Below are 27,180 nucleotides of genomic sequence, written 5' to 3'. Positions count from 1 at the left end.
GCCTGGGCGGAGCATGTGCAGTGGGTGGGCGCGGTGCTGGAGTCCCTGAGGCAGGTTCAGCAACGGTGCCTGGAAGAGGCTTAATTAGCACAGCTGCAGTGAATCACAGATTGTCTTTCTCTCCAAATAAAAGCACCTAGCAGGTCACCGGACAGGGGCCACTTCTGGGGACGCAGAGCAGGACGGTGGCTGCTGAAGAGGCGTGCGGCGTGTGATCGGATGCTAGGCAGAAGAGCACACGGACATTTATGTAGAGTATCGGTGTTGGAATAAACACGTTGAACGGTACTTTGGCTGAGTGTTGTTCACTTGTGCCGTCACAGTCGTCTTTTTGTTTACGTAGAGGAAGGGGAGGGGCCCCCGATCTATTTTCAAACTGCTGAAATTGGTGGTAGAGGAAGCTGCTGCTGTTGTGTGAATCCATAGACTGTCTATTATTCTCTCAGTACCACTTTATCATTGCCAGAATGAAGCTATCAGATTGTTTGATGTGTGCATGAACCAGGAGCTGCACCAGAAAAAATATGTTTACTTTAAGTTGAATAACCAAAGCCAGCAGATATTTTGGTGGGTGATGACTTTAAATGTTACGGTCGTCATTCCCGGGAAGTGCACAATAAGGCTGTATCATTTATCCTAAACATTCATCTTTTTCAGGATTGTTTTCTGATAGTGATTCTCTATATTCTCTGTTTGCATGCAGTTAAAATCAGCAGGTTTTGGTCTGAGGATCACTAGGCCTAGATTTATTGAGTTGACAGCGCTCGGTATAATCTGGAGCCTGACCATGAATAGCTTTAAAATTAATCCATAAAATCTCGACATGCAGTATGGCTTAGTCAGTGTGGTGATGCTAATAGCAGAGTAATATGTTCTCAGTTCACCATCTGGTCCCTGAGGCAGTAAACGGTTAGAGGCCTTGCTCAAGAGCCCTTTAGTGTTGGTAAAGAGTGTGGGAGCAGTGCAACACTTTTAGCTTCTGCACCCAGATTTGTCTTACAAGTTCAAGGACCAGGATGGCAAACTGCTGGTCACAAGCCTGTTTCTGACCTCACCCAACGACCCACATTTGGATGGATGCTACAGAAATCCTTTTCATTTACTAAAACATACACGGCTTTTGTCACTGCCTTAACATGTTTCTTCTTTTATACAATGTTATCATTTTGCATGTCCTGGTACAACTTGGATGAACCTCATGGGTTATAATTATGTTAAAGATTAGCTTGCATGGGACTTATTCAAATATGAATAAAGATAGTGGAAAGGTCTTCCATCTGATAAGAGTCGCATTCATTAGAAGTGAAGTCCAGGCAAAGGTCTCTCGTGGCACATTGGATGAGTAGAAACTGAGATTAGAGAGGACAGACATGCTATGCATGTTTTATTCATCCTGTTTTCAGACTTGATGGGATATTTATTGAAATACTTTTTGTGCATATTTTTGCTGCTTGTTTTCTTTGTTGGGTCAAAATAAACACTTTATTTTTGAAACTTCAGTAAGATAGTAGTTAGTAAATTGTATCTATATTATTCCGTTGTTGTTAATGACACTGTGTTCACTTGTATTTGTTTAATATTAACTTCAAATATCAAAGGTTTCATTTGGTAATCACTAGATTAAGGTCTGAGGTATCACTAGAAACACATTACCAATAAGCATCAAGTGCACCGTTATCATGGCCAAGTGATAAGGTGTTTAATAAAATTACATCAAACACAATTCAATATATAGTGCACAAAAAAAAAAAATCCATTCATATACTATATCCTTCAACAGGTCTGTTTAGTTTTCTGTTTTCTCAGCTTGAAGTGCAGGGACAACAAATCAAAATTTCAAAACTGCTGTATTTCAGGTTAAATTCAAAAGGTATGCTTTAGTTTGACTCTTTGTATAAAATACTGCATGCGTAATTGCTACAGTTTTGCACTGAAAACTTTGAAGGTGGTTTAGCTCTAACCAACACCCTTTGTAAACAGAAGTACAGGTTAAGTAGGATGCCATCCATTCTGCTATTTAAAAAGCATACAGTAATGATATTGCCTTTTGAAAAAAAAAAAAAGGGATTTAAACAGCCACATCAGCAATCAGAGAGATGATTACACAAGAAGGGTGTGTGGTTTAAAAAGAGCTGCAGACCTTCAGTGAGACACTAGTTGTCCAACTCACCCTCAATCACCATGACCTTTAACGGCACCTGGAAAGTTGATCGCAATGACAACTATGAGAAATTCATGGAACAAATGGGTGAGTACAGTCAAACTATTGATAATCTGCATTAGATTGTTGAAATGTTACTTAGATAGCTGTCTTGTGAAACACTGCTAGGAATATTAGACTATGTCCCATTACTATGTCTGCTCATTTGTTTAAAGAGATGACCATCATATAATGAAGACCAGATAAGGAAATGGATAAAGTGTTGATAAAATGTAGATAGCCTCTGTCAGAATGTCACATTTAATGTAAATAGGTGTGTAGATAGATAGATAGATAGATAGATAGAGAGAGAGAGAGAGAGAGAGAGAGAGAGAGAGAGAGAGAGAGAGAGAGAGATAGATAGATAGATACTTTATTAATCCCTTAGAGGGAAATTTTTACGTTCAAAGAATATAATTTATACAGAACTGATTACCATGCACACTTTTATTCAATCAAATTTATAAGCATGTTTGAATTTGTGCACAAGAGTAGATTAAACCAAATACTGGAGCTAAGGTCTCAAAAAACCTTCGATAGCATGACGCTGAACAGGTTTGTGATTTGATTTTTGTCAGTAAGATAGATAGATAGATAGATAGATAGATAGATAGATAGATAGATAGATAGATAGATAGATAGATAGATAGATACTTTATTAATCCCTTAGAGGGAAATTTTTACGTTCAAAGAATATAATTTATACAGAACTGATTACCATGCACACTTTTATTCAATCAAATTTATAAGCATGTTTGAATTTGTGCACAAGAGTAGATTAAACCAAATACTGGAGCTAAGGTCTCAAAAAACCTTCGATAGCATGACGCTGAACAGGTTTGTGATTTGATTTTTGTACATACTTACCTTAAACAATGACACAAACGAAGGAACTAACTGCATGAAAAGAGATTAAACCCTGACAAACTTCCTGTCATTGTTCAGAGTCTAATGAACATATTCAATGTGTCTGTCGATAGGAGTTAACATGGTGAAGAGGAAACTGGCTGCTCACGACGGCCTCAAGATTACCATCGAACAGAACGGAGACAAGTTTCATGTTCAGGAACACAGTAACTTCCGCAACATACAAGTAGACTTCACCCTGGGGGTCACCTTTGGTTACAGCCTTGCAGATGGAACAGAGCTCTCAGTAAGCAAAAGTGGCATCCACAGTTATACATCACTTAATTTCTCAGAAACTGAACTTCACAGGACTGTAGTTTCTCTCCAGTTATGAGATAAATTATCTTGTGTGATCACTCTCCCACCTGTACACACTTAGATAGCAATTGTACTCACTTTAGACCTTCAGCCTTTGAGCTGCAATATGTTAGCTAAGTAAACCAGAAACAAGAACAGTTTTTATCCACAGGCCATTACTCTGCTCAACACTTAATATGTTCAATATCACTGGACTTTTTGCACTACACCTAACCGCATCCGCTCCATTTGCACTGAGTGCAATTGCGCCATTGTTTTAGGTGTATATATGTCTATATTTGTTTCTTTCTTTCTTAGCTGTATATATGTCTATGTTTTATATGTCTATTTATATCTGTCTGTTTTTGCACACCGAGAGAAAAAGTTACAACCGGATTCAAATTCCTTGTATGTGTTAACATACCTGGCCAATAAAGCTGATTCTGATTCTGAAACAATCCCTACTTAAAGGCTTGGCTTTTATTGTGATAATCCTTGTGAGCAGATGATTTCAGGTGTTTAGCCCAAATAGTCAGAGATGTAAAGATGACAGTCAGTAGAGTCTGAATTTAGACTTCTACAGAATATTTTCTACCTTTGTTTAGTGACCAACTTAAATTTTTCACCCCACAGGGCGCGTGGACCATGGAGGGAGACATGATGAAGGGGATTTTCAACAGAAAGGACAATGGAAAACAACTGACAACAACCAGAATTATCGAAGAAGATGAACTCGTACAGGTAAGGCTGAATTTGGAAAACCTCTATGAAAGATACTCAGTGAAGTTGGAATAAAGTTTATGCAATAATGTTTATTTGAGACTGGGACACGTGTTCTTCCATTATGGTCCTGGGCCCCAAATTCGGGATTTCATAGTTGGTCTCAGCAAACCGTCTCGAAAATTATGCCAGATGCAGAAACTATGAAGGTATATAAACTTCATATGACATAATTTGTCTCCAACAGAGCTACAACTACGACGGTGTGGACGCAAAGAGGATTTTCAAGAGGGGTTAGACCAAATTGATCGACAACACTGAGGTGAAAGGTGTTTGATGTCAGGATTACATACAGTATTGTGTTGAGTTACAAACTACAACATAACCTTCAAAAAGTGCACTGCTTGTAATGCATTGGATTTTGATACTTGCATCAATAAAGACATAACTGCCTATTTGATTTTTTTCTTGTCCGTCTGCTGTTTGTCAAAATTATAATTTTGTGGATGTTTGTTTGATGTTAAACATACACAGTAAAGTGACTGATTTGAGAGTGATACAGTAATTGAAACTTTATTCAACAATAAATAAAAATAAATATATATTATCTACAAAAATATAAAGTGTAGACAGAGTTTACATGTATCTTTAAATTGATCTGTACTTACACAAGTCATGAAGCATTCACTGAAACGGCAACAACTCAAGTCAGCAATAATGTCAGGCCAAATCTACAGACCAGACCACACAGAGGTATGACAATAGGATTCAGTGAGGCATACAGGTCCTACACATCAGGCCAAATTGGCCTGTAACTTATCAGATGAAATCTGTGACCTAATGTGGAAAGTTCTCTTTTGTTCTTGAGTGTTGATGCAATACAGTGTAATTAGTTTATGTATCTATATGTTTAGCACAAGATAAAAGATATGGAGTGATGCAATGCCAACTGTGATGTTATGTGACATAGGAGATAACCACCTCTTGGCTAACAGGCCTGCCAAGTATATAAAGCCCACTAAGGACTACAGACCTTTGGGTGCAAGAGAGAAAACATTTATCAGCATAATTTTCCACTGACACAAATGTATTCATACACATACAATAACTCAAGCGGTGGGAAAAAAAATAAAAATCTTGCAGTTATTACATATCAAGGCACCTTCAAACTTGGAAGCACCAAGCTTTGCTGCCCAGGAGGCGATGTGCACTTTTTACTTATAAGCACAGATTTTCTTACTTTGTGCCGATGACATTTAAACATGTCAAACTTTTCCATGTTGCAACTGGAGGAAGAGCGAACTGCAGAGTTTGCTGCTTGCAGCTGAGATTGTAGCTTTCAAATGTGAAAGGGATTTTAAGAATATTAGACCCTGGAGATGCCCCTGGCACTCCAACACACACAGAAGAGTGTCAGATATGTCACTGTTAGCATTGCATATTCATCTTCTCTCATTCCCTAAATGTGGTTCACTCACAAAAAAAAAACATATTTCACTCAAAATGTCAAGGCACTGTTGATACAACTGAAGACACAATGTTCAGAATGTAAAATTAAACTTGTGAACCCCCCCCCCAAACAAATCCTACTTTTTAAAGATGAAGAAAATAAATCACAGAAACAATTCTGTAAACTAATGATATAACCATTCGTTAAAAACAAGAAAACACTTTGCAGGTGAGACATTAAGGTAATCTGGTTAATATACTTGAAAGGAGCTTAATCTTATCCAATAATTTTATAATTTCTTTATCTCATGATAGACAATAGACATCTTAAAATAACAGTGATTTATAATTACAACAGTACAATCAAGTTGTTTAAAGGCAGTCTAGTATGTGTCAAGTGTATCACTCTGTACAGTATCAGTAAGAGAAGAGATTATATTATATTAGATTAGATTAGATTAGATTAGATTCTCAGTACCTCAATGACATACTATGATTTCCTTTTCTTAACTTTAAACAGTGTCAGTAAAAGAAAAACAATAAACGCAAGTAGATGAGCAAGTTACTAGTTTATGCGTGATCACACACACAAACATGAATCTCTAAGCACTATCCTTTGGTGTCAGACGGCACATGCACGACACAAATACACAGGAGATTTAGTGGCTAAATGTGCTCAGTGAGAGGAGTTGAGAAATACCTGGACAAAGGTTACTGTGATTAGATAAAAAAGTGGGGAAAAAAAACAACAATATGTATAATTGGCAGGATGTTGAAGACGAAACTTGGCAATCCAGTAAGCAGAAAAGAAAAATTGATTTAAAAACTGCGGAACAAATGTTTTTTTTGTGTTCTTGGAAATGTCGGATGCAAAAAAATACAAAGACTTAAAAGAAACACCAAAATCTGCATTTAAAGTAATTTAAAAGTTATATTTAGTGAATGCATAGTATTTCATTGACAGTTGGTAATTTTCCAGCGCATTGTTAACATCATATACTTATATTTAAAATGGATGCATCAATTTATGTATTCTTGTGTGAGTAAGAGAAGAAAACAACATTCAAGTGTTAAAAAAGTTTCCAAATCAATCGTGGTTACAAATAGCTATTTGATAAATGTATTTTATTACAATAAAATAAAATCCAGTAGAATGTTATGTTTGCTGGACTCACAGTCCAGTATTTCCATGCTCATGCTTATGTTGTACAAACAGCTAGTATGATTTTTGGAAAGGCCACATGCAGGTTTCAGAACATTTTCCTTATGAACAAGAATATTTGCGTGTTGCATTGTATGGTCAATAATAATGTTGGATAACTATAACAATTACATTGGCATCATTATGAAAATACCTGCAAATACAGACCTGTTTAAATCTGTCTACTTTAAGAGGAAGACTGGAAAAAATACATTTTGACATCACTGAATTACAAAAAAAGGATTACAAGAACCAGTACGATCAAAGGTAGAATACACAAGGTTGCATGATTGTGTGTAGTACTGAAAAGCCAAAAGGCAGCCCCATCTACTAAATGACAGGGTCAACAAACACATTTGTAGACTACCAGAAAGTGAATGCAGTTATGCAAAATCATATCATGAAAAACAAAATAAATATTTTTGAAACATTAGCATTAAATATGCTTTTAATTTTTAAGGGAAATGAACAAATCCGAATCTTTTTCAACGATTTTTTTTTTTTTTTTTACAGTAAATGAGATTGACTGATACAGGGCATCTCTCAGTCAATCATTAACACATTGACATAAAACCCTCAATGTTTATAAAGTTTTAAAGCTGGCCAGATAACACGTGTAATCAGATGAAGTACTTTCAATCTGCTGCCGATGAGGCAAACCTTTGATTAGTTATTGTGTTCTGTAGAATGACATCATAATCAGATAAAGTATCTTTTTTTTCATATCAACATGCTGTTATCAAACTCCATTCTTTCATGTTTGTATAATTACTGTACAAACCACCGTATCATCTTTATGGCTCACCATAATCTCTCATGCCCAACCTTAAATATATATATATATATCTTTATATCTTCAGTCATGCAGCACTTCTGCAGATCTACTGCACAATTAAAAAAATAAACATTTTAAACTCTACATAAGGTGTTTAAAAATAATCATAAAAACCCCAAAACCCTTTTGTGCAAACTGAAAAAAAGATTTTGGTTCAAACTAAATGTTCCCGCAGCAACTCTGTGGTCCAATGGAAGATATATGTGGTAGTTGATAATCCGTCAAACAATTCATAACAACATTTAGAAATAGGTTTTACTCATGTGACAAGCTTGCATAAATAGGTTCCACTCAGTTTGGAGATGTTGGGGCTTCTGCACATATTTCCATTCTGTAAACTCTTTGGCATCCAGTTAATACTGTCCACCCGTGTAAACAAAACTTACCAAGTAACACTCATAAAAAACCACGTTCATCCAGTCCTTTGGCTGTCACTGGGTTCCATTTTGCAGTGGGTTTATTGCTATTATGGCCTGTAAAGAAAAAAAGAAAATAGATTTTATGACACTACTCTGTGCACACATTGACACCCCAACAAAGGAAACAACTGGATTTTCTCATCTAGTCCTGTCCAATAACTTCAAAGTTTTCTACAGCGGCTTACTTGTTTCGGGTCTGGCTTTTAGCACATCTTGTGTGTGTGTGTCAGTGGGGAGTGTGTGGCTGTTATCTCTCCGCTCACTTGCAACCGCTGTCCGTGGCACAGTGGCAGAGAGGACAAGAGGCCTCTGATTGTGGTACTTGAGACGGTATGTTTCCGTCATACAGTTATCCACATTAAAGTATGTGGTCAGAGAAACCTCTTGAGCTGCCGCTGCCTGTTCTGCCCTGCATCCAGCTAGTCTTTCCTCACTTTCGCATGACGATGGGGTGCTCCTCTCTGGGTCAGAGCCCGATTTGGAGCTTGCATCTGAGAAGGTTCGGAGGCCCGACATGTCAGGCTTCCTGTGAGGACTAACGTAGGAAGTGGATGAAAGGCAAGGACTTGATGGGAAGGGTTCTTGAAGCATCCTGGGGCGAAACACTGTGTGGCTTGTTTCACCCTGCTGAGGAGAAGTCCATTGGGTGGGTCGAAGGTGAGGCGACCCTGTTGTACCGAGCTGACGCTGGTTGTTCAGGTGGAGAGGTTCTGCAGTCACGTTGCTGGGAGGGTGGTATGGCAGGGTTATGTTTGGACACTGGGAATCAGAGCCGCCAGCCTCGCTGTTACTGGAGAGGTAAGTGCTCTCCCGTTCCTCGGGCTCAGAGAGAGCGAGATCGTTGGAGCTGTTCCATTCTGAGCTGCTGGTTTTTGTAATGTGCCTCAGGGTTGTACTTTCTCCACTGTGCCCTCTGCAGTTTGTTAGCTCCTGCTGCTCGCTCTGCCTGTTCTCTGAGTCAGTCGAGCTCCTCTCCGAGGTCACTGCTTTCCTGGAGGTGCTAGAAGTGTACTTTGATTTCCGCCTACGAAAAAGAGAATGATGAAAATTATTACTTAAATATTATGGAAATTATTCAATTAATGTACACAATACCTTAAAGGGTAATTCCAGTAGTATTTCAATGTATTTCCCAGGAATGTGGCGTCTGTGGCTCTACATATGTATTGTGCCAATTTTGGACTTTTCTGTCGTTTGGATTAGTAGAAACAAGGACTCACGCAAAACAACATACATTGGGGCAAGCAGGGCAAACCTCCTACACCTTTCCAAGTATCCAAAACCAACATCCTGGACATGCTAGTGTTTACTGCAGGTGGGTCACACGCATTGCAATCTTTTACATAGTATTTGTGGAGAGCAGTGACTGCAGGAACACCACCAGTTTTCACGGGTACGTTGTCTTTCATAACTGTCCTGTTGTTTCTGCCTCCATCCTTTATGTGTCATCTTCCATTTGATTTAGCTCCTTGTCTTGTTACGCCCATTTGGACAAACTCTGTTTACCAACAAAGTGAAATTGCTCATCCTCATAATATTCCATTGCACTGAGTTTTGGGGATTTCCCTAACAGACAGTATAACTGCAGTGAAAGTCAATGTCAAACATGCAAACAAATTGGTGTGTGCAGATGAATATGCAGGGTGATTAGGTCAGCCGGCAAGTTCAAACCAGAATTACCCTTTAATTGTACATATGAAAAAAAATGTATATATAATTTACAGTAAGAGAACACTACCTTGAACTTGGACTGCACTTTAGATGTGGATGTGAAACTTGGTCATGGTTCTTTCCCTGAGCTTTGGGTTGATGTTTACCTATAAAATATAAAGGGGGAATCAAAACAAAGTGAAAGGGGAAAAAAAAGGAAAAATGACAAAAATTTAAAATCTAAATCTAAAAAAGCAGTCCTCTTTTTGAAAGATTTGATCCATTGTAACTATTTACATTATATGATTAAAGCCAAGGATAATACTAAAACTGTATCTTCTGATCTTTCTATAAAAAGATTTCAGCATTGAAATTAATGTGTTTTCTTTCTGAGAATCGTTTAATTCATATTTAGAGTCCCGAGAATAAACTCAGAATTCTGCTAAAATGTAAACGTCAACTTGTAATCTCATAATTCTGATTTATTTTTCTCTGAATTGCAAGATTAATTTCAGAGCCTAATTATGACCCAGACAGGTACACATGCACTCAAAACTCAATACTCAAACTACCACACAAACACACAATAAAAAGACAAAGTTAATCAAAAGTAGAATCTAAGAAAACGCAGCAGAGACAAAATCATAACAAAGAATCTAAGACGCTGTTGTCCTCCCAGGACACAAGGTGGCAGCAGCTGTTAATCTGTCTGTAGACTGTCTCACAGCTGGATGAACCAGTCAGCAAGCTCACTACATGCACTAGCTCAGCAGAGAGGCAGCGTGGCGCTGAATTCCTTCCCTTTAAAAATAGATGTGTTATTTTTTTCTTTGCTGTTGCCCTGGAGAGGTCCATGCAGGGATAAAAGCTTTAGCTGTTGGTTGGAAACACTGGCTCGAGATGTGCACAGCCTCGATAAAGTATCAAGTGCAGCACACTCCAAGTACTGCATGCAACAGAGAGATATTTATGACAATGCCAGCAGCCATGTCCAGCTGCGCTGTCTGAATGAGCTTTGTGGGATTATCATCAGATTAATGCCTGTGCTGGGTTGACTGGGTGAAGAGTTTAAATAAACCCTCCTCGTTCAGAAATCAACCTAGACAATAATCAATCTTCAATTACTTTCACATTGTCAGTGTCAGATGCAGTTCACACACGATTTAAGACTAACAGATGGAAGGAAGGAAGGAAGGAAGAGAGAAAGAAACAAAGAAAGAAAAGAAGAAAGAACGAGATATACAGACAGACAGTTCTTTAGAAAGTTCTGCTCTTTTGTAGCAGGTATGTAAAGGTACATTTTGTAGAGCATGTATTAATACTTAATACTTAACTCTTAACTCGTTCACTCAAAGAAAACTGTTCAAACTCCAAAGGATCAGTATCTTGAATTTAACTGCATATTCCTTTTTTTTGTGTGAATCTTTTCCAGGAAGTATTAAAGATTTGTTACGGTGACATGTTCTAATATGCTCTTAACCCCGTTTTAATGGTCACGTCATCTTACTTGTTGCAAGATGACATGACAGACAGATGTTGTTGATGTCTCATTTTATCTATCTACTTCTTTTATGACCCATCTTCACAAACTTTGTGGATTTAAAATAGGGTTTATTTTACATTACATTTTTCCCTATACATTGTCAGGCTGCTAATGTAAACTCTACATTCACTTATTCCAGTCTAAAGACCCAAAAATGTAACATTACTAATAAATGAAAAGTAATTCCACACACTGCCTTTATTACAAGCAAAAACTTTTGCTGCTCCAGGAAAAAAAACAGGGAAGCCCTTCAAATCTGGGAACTTACCATTGTGTGATGGTGAGGATGTTATACTTGATTTTGCATCGCTTGCTTTTTGATGGAGTTGGCTGAAAATAAAGGACCACAATTGAGTATGTTTACAAACTTGATAGTAATTTGAAACAAAAAGTTCAACACAGCAACAAACTTTAATGCTCTTTTGAGACAGAGCAAACAAAGCACGGCACCACAAGAAAACACTGGCAGAATGACAGAAACAAAGGCATTTCCAAATTCTCAGAATCTCTGGATTCTGATGTCACAAAATGTTATTTATTTAATTTTTTTGACAACATGATTTTATATGGAAGTGCTTTTGCAGAATATTTTTTGTTTAAAAGGCCTGGCTTCGAACCCTGTCCATTAGTTGGCACAGTATACTGGAGCCTTAGTGATAGTAACCCTTTGAAAGAAATAAAGGTTATTTTAAAGACTTTTATTAAATTTGACCTGTTAATTTAGATATCTAGTTGTGTATTTTAGGGAGATATGCCAATATTACAACGGTCTGCTGGGGAAGGATTTAACAATGTTTAGACCATGTTATTATTAACGTTTTCGTCAATGGTGCAGTTTCAGCTGCCTTTGTGATGCGCTGATATTATATATAGCACAAGTAATGTCAAAGGTAATGTCATGGGAACAAGCAGTGCGTAATTTTCGGGCGAGTTTTATCTCAGTTGCCAAAGAAATCCAAAAGTATTTCTGAGTGAAGATGCATGTAGTGGCATCTTCACACATCATTAATCTCAGAATAGCAAACTAATAGAAATAAATGTGTGGCTGCTGGTGTCATCTGGCTGCATGTTTTTTTGTTTCTGTTAGATGTCTGAACCAGTGTGAAATATGATCACTACTCATAAACTGGCTTCAATGTTTGGTGTGCAGCAGATACAGTTATCAATATTTTTACAATCACTACATCGTCTGTACTCTGTTTGTCTGTGTACAGAATTTTTTTTCTTACCTTTGCAACTGTGCCTCTGGTGTTGATCTCTGGTCTTTAACAGCAAAGCTATCAACCCCAGGTGAGTCAGGATTGGTGGAGCCACTGCTGAGTCGATCACTGCTCTCATAGCCAGACTCTGTCCTTTGAATGGTCCAGGTGTCGCTCCGCAGCAGAGTCTTTGGGCCACCTTTAAGTCTGCTGCCCCTCTGTTGGCTGGCTCTGCTCTCTGACTCCACAGAGCTGTGGCTCTCAGTCTCGTGCCGCTGCTCGTCCTCATAAATCGTCATTAAACACTTTTGTTTCCGATCATCTCGAGTTCGTACATATTCCCGCTCACGGTCTCGGCTTAGTTCGGTGTGCACTTTTTCCTGTGATGAAGGTTTAGTGCACCGCGTGCTGTCGTGTTGCTGTTGACGGCGCTGCTCCAGTTCGTTCAATACAGTGTCCACATTTAACACCTCCCGAATGGGTCTCCAAGTAGACTTGGATTTATTGCGGTTTCCTCCACTTTCACCTTTTTCCCATTGATTATGGCAACTGTCCTGATCATTACGACTTGGGGAAGTGCTAGTCCTCCGGCTGTGCCCACCACTCTGTGGCTCCTGAGATCCTCTGTTTGAATGGGTTGATGACTTCTCAGTGCGTGGATGGCTTTTTAATTTCTCCACAGGAGGCCTTGTCCCATTCTCTGGAGGTGATGAAGATCTTGTATGTGCCATGTCTGAGGAGATTGGACATAGATTATTTGTAGAACAACTATTTCAAACTTGTTCTGATGTGCTGCACTTGCAATTGTATGTAGACCTGACACAATCAGTACGTAATCAACTGATCGCAATTTTTTTTTAGCATGATCAGCATCATTTTGCATGATTGTCAGAATTGTTTCCATTCATGTTATCAAAAACAGTTCGTTTTCCACTGTTTGAGGTTTGACTGGTCCTCTTTTAATGACGTCATATCATCTCACCACCTTCCCCCGCTGTGGTTTAATGGCGCACGAGAGGAAAATAAGTGCAACCATCTGTTTATCTCGAGGCATTTAATTTTTAATATTCGACCCATAACATTTAGGTGAGCACCTATTGACATAAACATTATGGATTTAGTTGCAAAGCCAAATATCACAGCAATAAATGTCTGTATTATTAAACTATGATGAGGCTGATACTATAATTGTGGCAATAAATGAACAGAAAAAGACAATTAAATCGGTAATCGCAATTATTTGTGTAACAATTAATCGTCAACTGAAATTTCATGAGCTTGACAGCGCTATTTGTACCTATTTATGTCTTCGTTTTGTCCATTTGAATGATTTTCTCATAACTACAGTACAGTGGTACAGATACAATGCTCTACCTTTGTGTTGTGATGTTTCAGTTCTCCGATGCCCTCTGTCCTTTTTGGATGTTTCCTGATATTTACTAGGACTGCCAAGGGGATGTTTCACTAAGGGGAAAAAAATAAATTAAATGGCAGATGAGTGGTTACTTTATGGTGCAGAAATGGTTCATGATGTTTTGTATATTTTGGGTGGTAGAAAGATGTTTCTGAGGTCTGCTGACATCAGTGAAGAAAATTATTGTTATTGACCTTAAATTCTGTTTCCCTGCACAAATACTTAATTGTATAAATAATCAGTGGGTGTCCATGTAAGTACATTTAAACAGATATAGCTACCCAGCCTAGTTATTTTTTTTATGTTTTCCATGTCATTCATAACAAATTTCCACGCAGCTATACAATACGTGTTGCTTTTCAATGAAGAATTCTCACCTTACATCTTGTTGCAAACAGGGCAGGAAACACATCTTACAGAAGAACAGATGCTGCTTCATTAACTTTAAGGGGGGGGGGGAGCACTATTCCTGCCAAGTCTGCCAACCCTGTAGTGTGCTTCTTTGCCTCTGTAGCAAGCAGATCAGTGCAATAAACAGTGAATATGTGAACTGTGAACATTTGCCCTCTAATGAGCATGTTCACCTAACAGCTGCTGCTGTCTCTCACTATCATATCTCAGCTCTTTTGTTAGACCACCTTCTGAAGTGCTGTTTTCTTCTTTGAATGCATTTTTATTCAGCAGTGTTCCTACTATGCTCTATGTTTTGAGCTATTAGAAGAGTATGATAGTTTGGAAAAATGTGAAGGAAATCTTCTCTCAAGCCTCCCTGAAACATGAAGTCCAAAAATGCAGAATGCTGTGTGCATTGCTGCTGGATGTTACAACAGTGATGAGCAACAGCAGTGAGTAAGCTGTAGTATTATGGATTTCAGATTTGCTCCTGTTGGCTGATGTTGACATTTAAAATGGTGAACTCAAAAAAGGATACTGGAGTTGGATACGTATATCATACACATCTGCCAAGTAATTAAGCAATGTGCATTTCATCATGTTGCCTGAAACATGTATCACATTGCAAGTCAGTTGCCTTGGTTTGTGCAGTTGAAAACGTGGACATGAGGATAACTACAAGAAAGGATTCCATCACTATGTACTGCAGAGCAGAAATAATAGTACTTCAGTAAACATTAAAATACACTAAATTAACAAAAGAGATAGCATTAAATAATGCACATGATACTTGTTTAATAAAAAGTTGTTTAAAACATTGAGTCATATCTGACTGTGAAGCAAACACATCAGTTACTTACGCTGATTGTCATAAAAACAAGAATCCTGTCCCATGCCAAAGTATCTGAGCAGCACATTAAAGGATTGCCAAAAAACCAAGCCGATAAATTAATGGAGGCAAACATCAGAAACGTCTAGCGCAAGAGTGACAACTGTAAAGCAGGAGCGTTTGAGTGCGTTTGGCCACAGCAGCAGGGATTAGCGAGAGAGGCGTGGGTGGTAATCTGCGTGCAACAGAGGCATCATCCTTATGTCAAGTTCAAACCAGCACACAGGGCGGGACAATCTTTCTGCCTGCGGTTTAACAGCACAATCCCAATGCAAACCATAACTGTAATTTGTGATTCGAGTTACATCATTATTGTCATGGGTACCGTCAGTTTTATGTTTAAATTTTACCTAATGATACTTTCGCAAAAATTGTTCAAATGCTGGACTATATTGGGATTTTTGGACATGAAATTATCATAAATTGAAACTGATCAACCTTCTGATCCCTCTCATGCTCTCTTATGTGGCAGTTAATTTCACAACAAGTTTCCTGACAGCAACAAGGATAATCTCTAGGATTGCTGTCTGGCAACTAACATCTGTTATTAGTAAAAACTCATTGTATAAATCTTACTGGAAAATTCAGTTGGCTACACCATATAGCTCATATGGAGCCACCAAAAAAACACAGTAACTTCAGCATTTTACATGAATCTAAGGTGTCTGCACCTTTCCGAAGAATGTTGGTGAACATGCGTGCTCGTGTACAGTTGCATTCACATGTATTATATCACATCAGTCTTTCCCCCTCGGAATCAGTTTTGCAGGGTTTTTTTGTCTGTGTATTTATTTATTGCTTTTATTTTTTTCTAAAAAAAAATATTTGTATCTCTTATTTTATTGTAAAATGTGTTCTTATTGTGTGCACCTTTTTGTGTTTCTATGCTGCTGTGACAACTAAATTTCTCCACTGGGGGATTAATAAAGTGTAAGTCTAAATCTAAATCTTTTCAGTGAGACCCTCAAACCAGTTTTCCTGTTTGGGAAATCTGTCGTCCCACTCCATAAAATTAAAACTCAAATTAGTTTTATGGAAGTTTATGAAACTTTCCTATTAAATACTGTAAAATAACACTATGAACATGAAAATATAAATTAAGTGCACAGTAGATGCAAAATTATAGTGGCATGAGATTTTAATTATTTCATTGATCTAAACATGGTACGATTATTATGCTCGTGTTATGGTATTAGGATATGCTAATACTGTTTTGTGAATGAGCGTGTTCTGGGTCGATACTTGTTTCTGATTTGCTGAAGGGTGAAACTAATGTTCAAAGATAACGCACCTAATGCAAAGTTTTTATAAAAAAGCTCATTGTCTTAAAAAATTAAAAATACTTCTTTTAAATCTAGATTTTAAATCTAAGTCGTGAAATACAGACAGATTTATCTGGCAGTGATTGTTTGGGCCTTAAACAGATGTTCATTTATATGCAAAAGTCCAAGACTATAAGTTTGTTTACAGAAACTAAACTATATCTATCTTTATACGTTTTTCATGACTGCTCATTGTAGATTATTTCTACCGTGATCCAGCTGACGTTTAAAGGTTTTTCATTCAGACTTACCCACTAATTTTCTCTTTGACTGTTTTTGCATAAAGTCCAGAGCTTTTGACAAACAGAATTACCTGCAAATTAAACCTTACACATTGATTGACGACAACATATCTATTAACAATTTCAACAGCCACATCTGTGAACACATCTGTCCAATTGGTTGTGATGTAATAATAAAGAGTTTGTGAAGTCACTTTATCAAAGTAAACATGTCTCTACCTTTTATCAAAAAAATGAAAAATACCACAGTACCTTGAGGGCTGTGCTAATAACTGGAGGATTGTCTTACCAGTCATGTCACCATTCACTTGGGCTTTGTACCGTGGACACATGGTGGTTTGTCTTGGGGCATCCTCATTAGATACTGGACTTCCCTCAGGATTGGTGTAAAATAAAAGAAGTGGCTGGAAATGTCCCCGGATACATTTAGAGGCAACGTCTTTCCATTTGGATCCAATCTGGGGAAAAAGAAACATGTAATAGTGGTAACTCACAGTAACAGGTCATGGACTTTTGAAAAGGGGAAAAGCGGATTAATGGCAAACGTCCTAACCTCCTTTACAGTAGCATCATCAAAAAACATCCATTTTGAAGATTTGGTGTGATAGGCAAAAGCTGAGTAATGTTTACTCGAAAAACAGATCATCCCCACCAGATGTAGCTCACTCCTTTTGGCATTATCATCAGTGACTCTGTTGAAAAGCTGAAAGAAAGCAAATTGAAGTTTGATCACCACATATTACTCTGCCAGATGCTGAATCCCATGAGAATAAAATGTATGTGAGTGGTTTTGAAGCCAGTTTAAAGATGACAACACACTGGCTGTCATTTCTCATGTATTATAAACAAAAGTAATGAAATCACTGAAAACTGTGATCAGTGGTAATTTTCTAGACACGCACACTTTATAACAAGTCATTTAACACGACTGGCTAACCTCTATACACAGAACAATGTGTGAATTGATACATTCCCACTTCTCATCTGGTGTTTACAAGCAGCAAATAATGTCATCCAGCTTTTTTAGCTCTTACCCCGCACAGGTTCAAACGTGGGCCAAGGGACCTAATGACATCGTCTGTAAGATCAGACTGCTCAGCATCCCACACAAATCCAATTGTCACGATCTCTGGACAGTTCATGAGAACACGGCGGATCTTGATACTTTGACCACAGTCACTCTGCAAAATACGAGGAGAATCATGAGAGGGTCCAGAATAATATCAGTAAGTAAAATCAAAGTCCTAAATTTCTAAATTGAGAAAAGAACATGCACTTTGCAAGAATTTCTCAGAGACGTAAAAGTATATAGATGTATAAATATTTTTGAAACAAAATGAGCACAAATACTTATGTATTTATAACAGGGACCATGTACAAAATACACAAATCTCAAAAAGAGAAAAGATTCTTTGTAACAGATTTAGCTACCAGCTAATTTCCATCTATAATCCCTGGACAGCTAGCAGAACAATCCAAATCCATTTTATTTACAATCTTTATGTGTGTACTTAAGATGCGTGGTCATAGAAAATGTGGCCCAATTCACTTAGTCAAAATGACTGTCTTTTTTCACTCTGGATAAACCCCAGCAGGCTCCAGGATATGTTGGTGATAAGTTTGTTAAGTATAAAAACATAGCCTAATAATGATAATAAAGTTTATTTTGATAGGCAATTTCAAAACCAACAATCACCAAAAAGACATAAATCAGTAAAACCATTGTTTTAACACAAAATGACTATTAAAATCTAAGATACAGGTATAACATCAACATGAAAAAAAAAAAGTGAACTTGACACAAGATAAAAAAAATTTAAAAAAAAGATGTGGCATAAAAAACACAGCTATGAAGTTACTGGAAAGTGTAATTTGTTTTTAAATTTTGGCTGAAGCTTGCTGTTCTGCTTATGTAACACTCACTGAACCAATCTCCCCACTGGAAACAGAGATAAAAGTAAATTTGATCTTCTCTTTTAAGTTCGAGTGAACAAATTAATGAGCAAATCTCCCCAAATGTCAGAGTAGTAGGTTGTGGCTTTGTCTCTCTTGATGAAATAAAACTAAATGAACCAAAATAAAACTCATGCGAATTCAAAATATCATTACATGGGAATATTGCAAAGGTGGAAAAGAGATCTCTCATTAAGTCAATATTGCAGCTTGAAATTTCTGGAGGACGAAGGAGTGTAAGAGAACTGAGAACTCTGCTGTACCGAACTGATGCACACTGAAAAGGAAGACAGCGGTAGCAAATACAGATGAGAGAAAAACAGTGGATAAGCCCTTACTGCTATTTATATCCTAACACTAGTCTGGCACCGTCTCCTTCCGGCCGCTTCAAGTGCAGTGTCACAGCAGAAAGCACAGAGCGTACTCTGCACAGTTGCAAGAATCATTTTTGTGTCCATTTTACAGTAACATGGAATCTGTTAAACTGAGCATCTAAATTATTAATTAATAGCTGTCTGTAATGAATCAGCATTTATTACCGGTTGAATTGAGAGAAATTTTTGGACTAAAGAGCAGAAAAAGGAAAAGGTACTCAGCCACCACTTTGTAAAGACGTCTAATTCGTTAAGAAAAACATTACATTAAAAAGAAAAATGAGAATAAATGCAGGACATACCGGGCAGCTTCGAAGGTCTCCTGTGTTGTTTGCTGCCTGCAGCAGTTCTCCAAACATGTCTGACCTCAGCCGGTCGCTCTTCCCCAACATGCGATCAACCTGTTGGCTGTGCATAAAGACAGAGACTGTAACTCTGTGAATTTTTGTATTAAATATACAACATTAACACTGTATTAGGTACACTGAACCAATTTAATGCAAACCAACCAAAACAACATATCTGCCACAACACTTGGGTAGATTATAATGTTTAGATTTTATTGACAATCTCAGAGAAGTATTAATTCAACTACATGTTTGTTAGTGAGGTTTTTTGTTAGTGTTTGGTTTGTACTAGATCGCAATGTATGTTTTTAATATTGTTTCTTCCTTTGCGTTTTGTTTTCATTATGCAGTCCAGCTTAACAGAATTGCTATCTGTGACCCCAATAATAAACATTTACGCCTCCTTGCTCACTGAAAAGTCCAAAATCTATGTGTGAACATATTTTCAATTTCAACAGTTTAACTACTGGACACAAACTGTCCATTACATCACTGAAAGACAGACCAGGATTGGTTTCATAAATCCCTCTGGCAGCTGCACTCAGATGTTACGTGAGCACAGAAGAACTTTCCACTTTTCCAGTTAAATATCCAAGCTAAGTAACATGAAAAACACGAGGTTTTTAAAGTGGAAGTGGACTCAAACTTAATACCACTCTGACAATGTCAGTTAGTGACAGTGGCCACTAAAAATTGTGTACTGCTATTTTAAATTTCAAATTTAGTTAGTAAAATTCTATTTATTAATATTGTTTAATCTTTAGAAAAACAACAAACATTATATTCCATCCACCTTTTATTTGTACCTGCTCTATCCTATGAAGGGTCACCAGGAATGGAAGCCTATCCCAACTGACATTACGGGAAAGCCAGGGTACACCCTGGACAGGTCGCCAGTCCAACAAACTTAACATTTTACAAAATATATAACATTTATTTTAATTGATTAGAAAGGATATAGATAGATATAGAATACAGAAAGCATTCAAAAATGAATGACCCTGTTCCTGTTAAAACTCCTAAGCTACTCACAGTTGACCTTAATACCAGCGAATGCAAACACAACTATTTTTTGCAGTGAATTAAGCGCATATCTGAGCATAAAATTATGGGGGGGGGGGATTTACTTAATTATTTGGCATTGTTAACCTTTGAGGATATTTAATAGTAGACCCACTGATAATAATCAGTCATGGGTTTTTCAGTGTTTGATGAAGCTAAAATTAATGTGATTACGTGATTAAATTAGGAACCATCATAAAATCCACTGAGACGATAGATGGTCAAGTATGATTCAGAACACTTTATCACAATAAAAAAGAAATGAGCATAAAAGATACATTAACCTTCTTAAAGTCAATTTCAGTATAACAATACATACATATTGTATGCAGCACAACATTAGAAGCAAAAGTACTCCATTATTTATCAAGAGAAAGGGACCAGAAGGAAATTGATCTAAGAGGCTTAGAATCACAATAAAATAATAGTTCTAGTGAACTTGTTTAATACTTTGACATTTGAATCAGGATTACTATTTTTAAAGCCATGGCAGACAGTCAAGTACTCACCATAAAGCAGTGGTGGAGACATAATGTACAAATTCTGTGAATGGGTGTGGGTCTGACGATGCACAACAGCGGCACACAAACTGCGAAGCAAAACCTGCGTGTCATTTTACTGTGATGTGCATTTGATTCTTGCTCACTAACTTTTCATTATCATACTTTATTATTATATTTTTACTGTTTAAACTGTACAATTCCAAACTGTACCTGTAAATTTCACATCACTACAAAGTACTGTTTAGTGTTTTGGTATAATTTAGTGGCTTTGAAAATATGAGTTACCTGCTCATAAAGCATCATTGCAAACTTCTGATGGGTGATGCAGGATTTGGATGAACAGGCATCAGTTGCTGTGTCTGAAACTATGTGCAAATGAATTCGCTCCAGGATGTTCTCCTAATATGTAAGAAATAAGAGCAGTTAGTGACAAAATAAAAATAAAAAAATGCAAACAAGTACTACATAGCAGAACTGCACAATTAAAAAACAACAATGGATTATCGGTCAGTAAATCAATACATTTTACAAATTGAGTTTGTTAGTTGTTTCCTACCAAAGTATAAACTACAACTCTCTCAAGCATGCATTTCAAACACATCTCTGTAGTGCCATATACTAACATTTGCATTAAAACAATCTGCAGGGTTAGCATAGATTAACATTTTGCTTCAGATAATAATAGTATGCCCTGAAGAGTTGTTATCCTCTAAAGTCAGTCTTAAGTAATGGGGTCTCCCTCCCATTAATCCAATAATATAATACTGAGGAAAGCCCATCAAAAATCCTAACAGGGCTTAAATCCCCTTAACAAGCAAAAGGCCTAAACGCACCTTCACATCCAGAAGATACAACATAAAAGATATACATACATATATACATACATACATATATATATATATATATATATATATATATGTGTTATGGTGAACCATATCATTATTTACTGTGCAGTTATTCAGGAAAGGTCCACTGATAAAAACCAAAGGCACAGTGTCAACGTACAAAGCACTCTGCAGCATCATCCATCAAGCCAAGTTGGAAGCGTTGCTCATCCTTAAAAGTTTCAGCGAGGGCGTTACGCAGGCTGTCGGAGGGGAGCACGCGCTCTCTGCTCTGCTGAAACTGGCTGAATATACTCTGAAAAAGAAAAGCAATTATTAGTTGAGTAATTATAACTGTTTGAACTTTTTGAAACAACCACTATAAAATTGTCTTTAATTACCACAGTGATGAGAGAGAAACCTCATATCATTGATAGTACAAAATAAGGACTTAATGATTTAGCTGTAAATACAACATCCTGCATACCGTACCTTTAAAGCGCAGAAAATGCAGGCATCACCGAGACAAAAGTGACCTGAGAGCTGCCTCAGACTTCTCCTGAAAATGTCCAGCTGCCAAAGCACCTGTGAAGATTTAAACACCACACACCTATTAAAATACTGATATGAGCTGAAATAGATCTTTTTATTCAAGGATTTCAGATCCTACAAACAGTTGATGTTCACACTCATATTAACACTGAAGCAAATGCATTTGTGTAATGTGAAGGTTGCTTGTGCTGCGAAACCCACAGAACATTAACACTAAACACTCTAGCTTTACTCAGCCATTTGTGTTTTTCAGCTTTTTCAGTGTTTTCCATTATTTCACACTAACTCACCAATACACACACCCATGATCAGCTTGGACTAGTGGTTGACACATTGCCAGTAAAATGATTAAGTTAAAAAAAATTGTTTGTTTGAGCACTGACATAGTTTTATTATATTTCCGTGAAGTGGAGTAATTTAAACGTTTCTTCAGTAGAATTACTTTGGACATTTTTACTTGGTAAAAAATGGTTCTTACCTGAACAGCGCTGTTCAGAAAGCAGCTATTTTGCCCAGGCTCATTCAGCAGGCCTTTAGTGAGCGCAAGAGATAGCATGCTGCCAGGCTGGTAGGATTTCTTCAGGCCTGCTCCGGGTTTTTTAAACATCTTCACCCATGCCATGGAGTTAGAGCCTGCAACTAATGGAAAAAATACTTTTGACATGTAGTTCCTGTCTGGCCTTCAGATGGGGGGAGTGGAAAATTAAGGTGTGGGGCCGCTGTGGCTCAGATAGTAGAGTGGGTTGTTTACCAATCAAAAGGTTGGGAGTTCAATCCCAGGGTCCTCCTGTCCACCTGCCGTGGACAAGACACTAAACCCCAAGTTTCTCCCAATGGCATACAATACGTGTGTGAATGTATTCCTGATGATGAGCACCTCGCATGGCACCTCAGTTCCATGAATGGGTGAATGGGAAACAGTGTAAAGTGCTTTGAGACAGCTAAGGTGATAAATGGAACAATTAATTCCACTGCACAGCATTGACTGATAATTTAAAAAATACAAAAATAATCTATAAAACTATTTTGTAAGATTAGCTATGAAGACACACCTTCTTCCCAGGCTGAGCCTAATGTTTTGTTCCTTAGCAACAACAACAATGATGATGTAAAAAAAACATCCAAATACATTACAACTATACATGATTCCATTTGTAAAATGGAAATAAAAACAGAATGTGATGATTTGCAAATCATGTAAAGCCATATCAAAATAGACCAAAGACAACATATCAGATGTTGAAACAGAGAGGGTTTTTTTTTTGTCTTGTTTTGTGAAAAATATATGCTCATTTGGAATTTGATGCCAGCAACACGTTTCAAAGAAGTTGGGACAGGGGCAACAAATGACTGGAAAAGTTGTGTAAAGCGAAACAAAAACAAAAAAACCTATCTGGCAACAGGTCAATAACATTATTGGGTATAAAAAAGAGCATTTCAGAGAGACAGGGTCTCTCAGCAGTGAAGATGGAGAGAGGTTCATAATTCTGTGAAAGACTGTGTGGGGAAAATAGTGCAACAATCTAAGAATAATATTCCTCGACATAAATTGCATATAATCGCAGACTTCTCTGGGCCCAAGCTCATTTAAGATGGACTGAGGCGAAGTGGAAAACTGTCCTGTGGTCTGACGAACCAATATTTTAAATTATTTTTGGAAATCATGGACGCCGCGTTCTCCATGCTAAAGAGGAGAGGGACCACCCAGCTTATCATCAGCACACAGTTAAAAAGCCAGCATCCATGACAGTATCAGGCTGCATTAGTGCAAATAGCATGGGTAGTTTGGCAAAGAACCATAAATGCTGATGGAGACATAAAGATTTTGGAGCAACATATGCTGCCATCCAAAGACCGTGTTTTTTGGGGAAGGCCTTGCTTATTTCAGCAAAACAATGCAACATTGTATTCTGCACATATTACAACAACATGGCTCAGTAGTTGAAGAGTCCCAGTGCTAAACTAGCCTGCCTGTAGTCCAGACCTGTCACCCATTGAAAATCATCAGCATCATGAAACAAAAAATACGACAAAGGAGACCCCAAACTGTTGAGAAGTTAAAATCCTGTATCCCAGCTGAGTGTTGTTAATAGAAGAGGTGATGCAACACAGTGGGAAACATGTCCCTGTCCCAACTTTTTTTAAATGTGTTACTGGCATCAAATTCAAAATGAGCATATATTTTTCATGAAGCAAAACAATTTCTTAGTTTCAACATTTAATATGTTGTCTTTCGTCTAGTTTGTGTAAATATGGGTTCACATGATTTGCAAATCATCACATTCTGTTTTTATTTTACATTTTATACAGCGTCCCAACTTTTTGGGTAACAGTCATATGTCAGTTTTTTATGTTAAAAATAAAATGATACCCAATTGGTTCAATCTTAATACCAAGTACTACTCCTCTACCCTGAAATAATTTAAAAGGTTTTAGTCATTAAATAAATAATATATTTTAGTCCATAATTCAAGTCCATTTTTATAACAAACTTGTTGTCCCCTTAATCCCTGATTGTTTGTCTTTGTTTCATGAACTTGCTACTTATACTGTATATTTTGGGTGTTTTTCAGTCCCAACATCAACTAAGTTCCATTAAACTCTTTAGTGATGTAAACAAAAAAACCCTGAAATAACTAAACACAACCAAACATGTTGAATCCTGTATATTTCAGTGTATTCACATTCAAAGTATAGGATATTAACAGTAATAATTAATATAGCAAGGCACAATTTTCAAAGCCCTGCATGAAAAGTCTGTTCATCCTGGACACCGTGTTCTTTACATCACTAATCCAAATGACTGATTTGGTCAGATGCCAGATGAATCCTGTCATCTACCTTCTCCAGAGTTGGGGGCAGACTTGCTGCAGCTGGAAATGCCGGGACGTAGGAGCTGGTGCGTTGGTCTGGCCATGGGCTCCATCCATTTCATCCCCACGCACCTCCGGAGCGGTTAGTTGAAAGCATCGTCAGGATCAGCCACAGGGCAGCTTCAGCCATGTGCTACTCGACATTGAATGGCAACTGGCCAAAATGTGGGGAAGGAAGGAAAGGAAGAGGCAAACAATAAACCTACTAATGCATGTCAACAGAGCAGCATCAATTTAATTGTTCTTCATACTTTTAACCACCTGGTTATAAAGGGAAAAACCTGGACTTTTAGTCTGAAAACATAATTCCATTCCAAGAATTAAAAAAAAAATCAGATACCCTTACCTGACCAAGCCATTGTCTAATCACTGATATTGTTTGAAGAAAAGCAATTGAAATAAAGAGGTGGAACAAAATAACAAAATAGTGATTGTTTTATTTCTCTTATATAATTTTATCACTGTTTTCAAATGATGCACTGCCTAGCTGTAGCACTTTTTATGAATATGATAATATGCTACTAAAATGAACAATAATTGAAAAAAGCAATAGGTTGTTTAATTTTAAGTTAGTTTACATTAATTCATAAGCTACAACCTTTAAACCAAATGTAAACAAGAGCCTCAACCCACCAAAAAAATCAAAAGACAGAACTGAAGCCTGTTATTACTGTCAAACCTCGGGACATCTGCAAAATCCCTTACGACATCTAAATGATTAAATATTTGAAACGTCTAAATGATTTAATATTTTCACATACTTAATGTAAAGTAGGCTACTTGTATTTTAAATGTTCAAAAATGATTGATTTCAGGCCTTTAATTCAAATCAGTCATTCAAGAAATTTTAAAATAATCCCATATTTCCATTATGCAGCCTAGATTCCATTTGAAAGCCTCCACTTGATGTCAGTGCCCACATGTGTTTGTGTACCAACCTCTGACACCATGTGATGCCTGTATAGGCCTATACAGTCTGACATAAGCGCCCATCTTTGCTGTCGGGTTCATGAAGAGGACATGCATTCTTCACGGGATATGATGATCTGATCGTCTGTTTTCCTGAGATAAACCCAAAAAGCTTCGACGAGCGCGCTCCCACAGTGGGAGACATGCTGCCAGTGTTTCCAGAGCCACACGGGGTGTTTACATGTAAACAGCTCCCGCTCAGCTACAGGACCGTAAATATACCGCAATTTGCATTCATGCATTGAGAAAACAAGTGCTCTGCACTCACCTTAAAGGGGAAGTTGTTTGGTCTCCACTGAAGGCGCAGAGCGGTCCAGCTGTCACCGCACAAATCTTCTCGCTGAATCCTGCAAATACAACTGGCTAGAAACGACTGCAGATATGTCCAGCCGCATGTAACGCACTATCCGTGCAGCATTCCCAGCCCCTCCGACACGCACACCAGCGTCAGCCTGAGCCTCCGTGTGATACCGCTCAGACCCGGTAGGACTTTTATTTCGGTGAAAATTCGTCCCTTTTTTTGTCCAAACGGAGCCGATGATGGCCTGTACCAGAATGTCCGACGCGGATTAGTGATGTTTTGAGACTTGAGAGGTCAAACTCCGCCCCTAGTGTAGCCTCAAGTGCACTGCTGCTGTATTCCAATCTTCAATCCCTGCATGGCAAACTGTGCTGGCGGAAGGTCAGACTTCCAACTTGTCATGATGATGATGATGAGAGAAGACATCACATGACTGCACTGGTTTCATAATCATGCAGCACTGTGGGGACTAACCCCTGCCTGTATTTTGTAAACGCTCTCACTTAAATGTAAAATAACACAAAAGGATTCTGCTTTATGTTTTTGTCCAATAGAAATATCAAATGTGTAAATATTCCATAAATACCTTTGCGATCCACACCACAGAGAGGACGCCATGCTTTCCTTCTCTTTCTTATCATTTGTTACACTTGTGCAAATGTCACTTGATAATAAACATCCATTTTGTCACAGAGTATTTTAAATGTTGTAAGTCTACCATCTCTGTCTGTGTGATTCTCATG

General features: G+C 37.6%; 2 protein-coding genes across 2 annotated transcripts; one reads left to right on the top strand and one right to left on the bottom strand.

The window, feature by feature from the left end:
• Nucleotides 1-2,161: 2,161 nt before the first annotated feature.
• Nucleotides 2,162-4,583, top strand: fabp2 (fatty acid binding protein 2, intestinal). Its single transcript, XM_069715379.1, has 4 exons — nucleotides 2,162-2,248; nucleotides 3,181-3,353; nucleotides 4,037-4,144; nucleotides 4,371-4,583. Exons 1-4 carry the CDS (start codon nucleotides 2,182-2,184, stop codon nucleotides 4,419-4,421), a joined length of 399 nt encoding a protein of 132 aa, XP_069571480.1. The 5' UTR covers nucleotides 2,162-2,181; the 3' UTR covers nucleotides 4,422-4,583.
• A 1,450-nt stretch (nucleotides 4,584-6,033) lies between these two features.
• Nucleotides 6,034-26,794, bottom strand: usp53b (ubiquitin specific peptidase 53b). Its single transcript, XM_069715351.1, has 17 exons — nucleotides 26,405-26,794; nucleotides 25,136-25,321; nucleotides 22,773-22,933; nucleotides 22,235-22,327; nucleotides 21,924-22,058; nucleotides 21,204-21,317; nucleotides 20,925-21,004; nucleotides 19,309-19,414; nucleotides 17,714-17,860; nucleotides 17,233-17,382; nucleotides 16,969-17,137; nucleotides 13,794-13,883; nucleotides 12,450-13,152; nucleotides 11,489-11,550; nucleotides 9,766-9,844; nucleotides 8,213-9,051; nucleotides 6,034-8,081 (listed from the first exon to the last, which is right to left on the bottom strand). The coding sequence occupies exons 2-17, from the start codon at nucleotides 25,227-25,229 to the stop codon at nucleotides 8,005-8,007; spliced, it is 3,099 nt and encodes a 1,032-aa protein (XP_069571452.1). The 5' UTR covers nucleotides 25,230-25,321; nucleotides 26,405-26,794; the 3' UTR covers nucleotides 6,034-8,004.
• Nucleotides 26,795-27,180: the final 386 nt, after the last annotated feature.

The sequence above is a fragment of the Brachyistius frenatus genome, unplaced genomic scaffold, assembly GCF_029030835.1.
Source record: "Brachyistius frenatus isolate BFR_SWC_R1_liver_20210118 unplaced genomic scaffold, ASM2903083v1 Contig_142, whole genome shotgun sequence".
Classification (NCBI taxonomy): Eukaryota; Metazoa; Chordata; class Actinopteri; family Embiotocidae; genus Brachyistius; species Brachyistius frenatus.
The sequence above is the reverse complement of the archived record's forward strand: the minus strand, read 5'-3'. Positions and strand labels throughout refer to the sequence as shown.

Bases quoted from the DNA above. Each gene is read 5' to 3' on its own strand.
- fabp2 (XM_069715379.1), top strand. From the start codon at position 2,182: ATGACCTTTAACGGCACCTGGAAAGTTGATCGCAATGACAACTATGAG. The intron at 2,249-3,180 runs GTGAGTACAGTC...GTCTGTCGATAG, and splicing joins GAAATTCATGGAACAAATGG to GAGTTAACATGGTGAAGAGG. The intron at 4,145-4,370 runs GTAAGGCTGAAT...TGTCTCCAACAG, and splicing joins AAGAAGATGAACTCGTACAG to AGCTACAACTACGACGGTGT.
- usp53b (XM_069715351.1), bottom strand. From the start codon at position 25,229: ATGAAATGGATGGAGCCCATGGCCAGACCAACGCACCAGCTCCTACGT. The intron at 13,153-13,793 runs GTAGAGCATTGT...CAATCTCCTCAG, and splicing joins TGAAACATCACAACACAAAG to ACATGGCACATACAAGATCT. The intron at 11,551-12,449 runs GTAAGAAAAAAA...CTTTATTTTCAG, and splicing joins CCAGAGGCACAGTTGCAAAG to CCAACTCCATCAAAAAGCAA.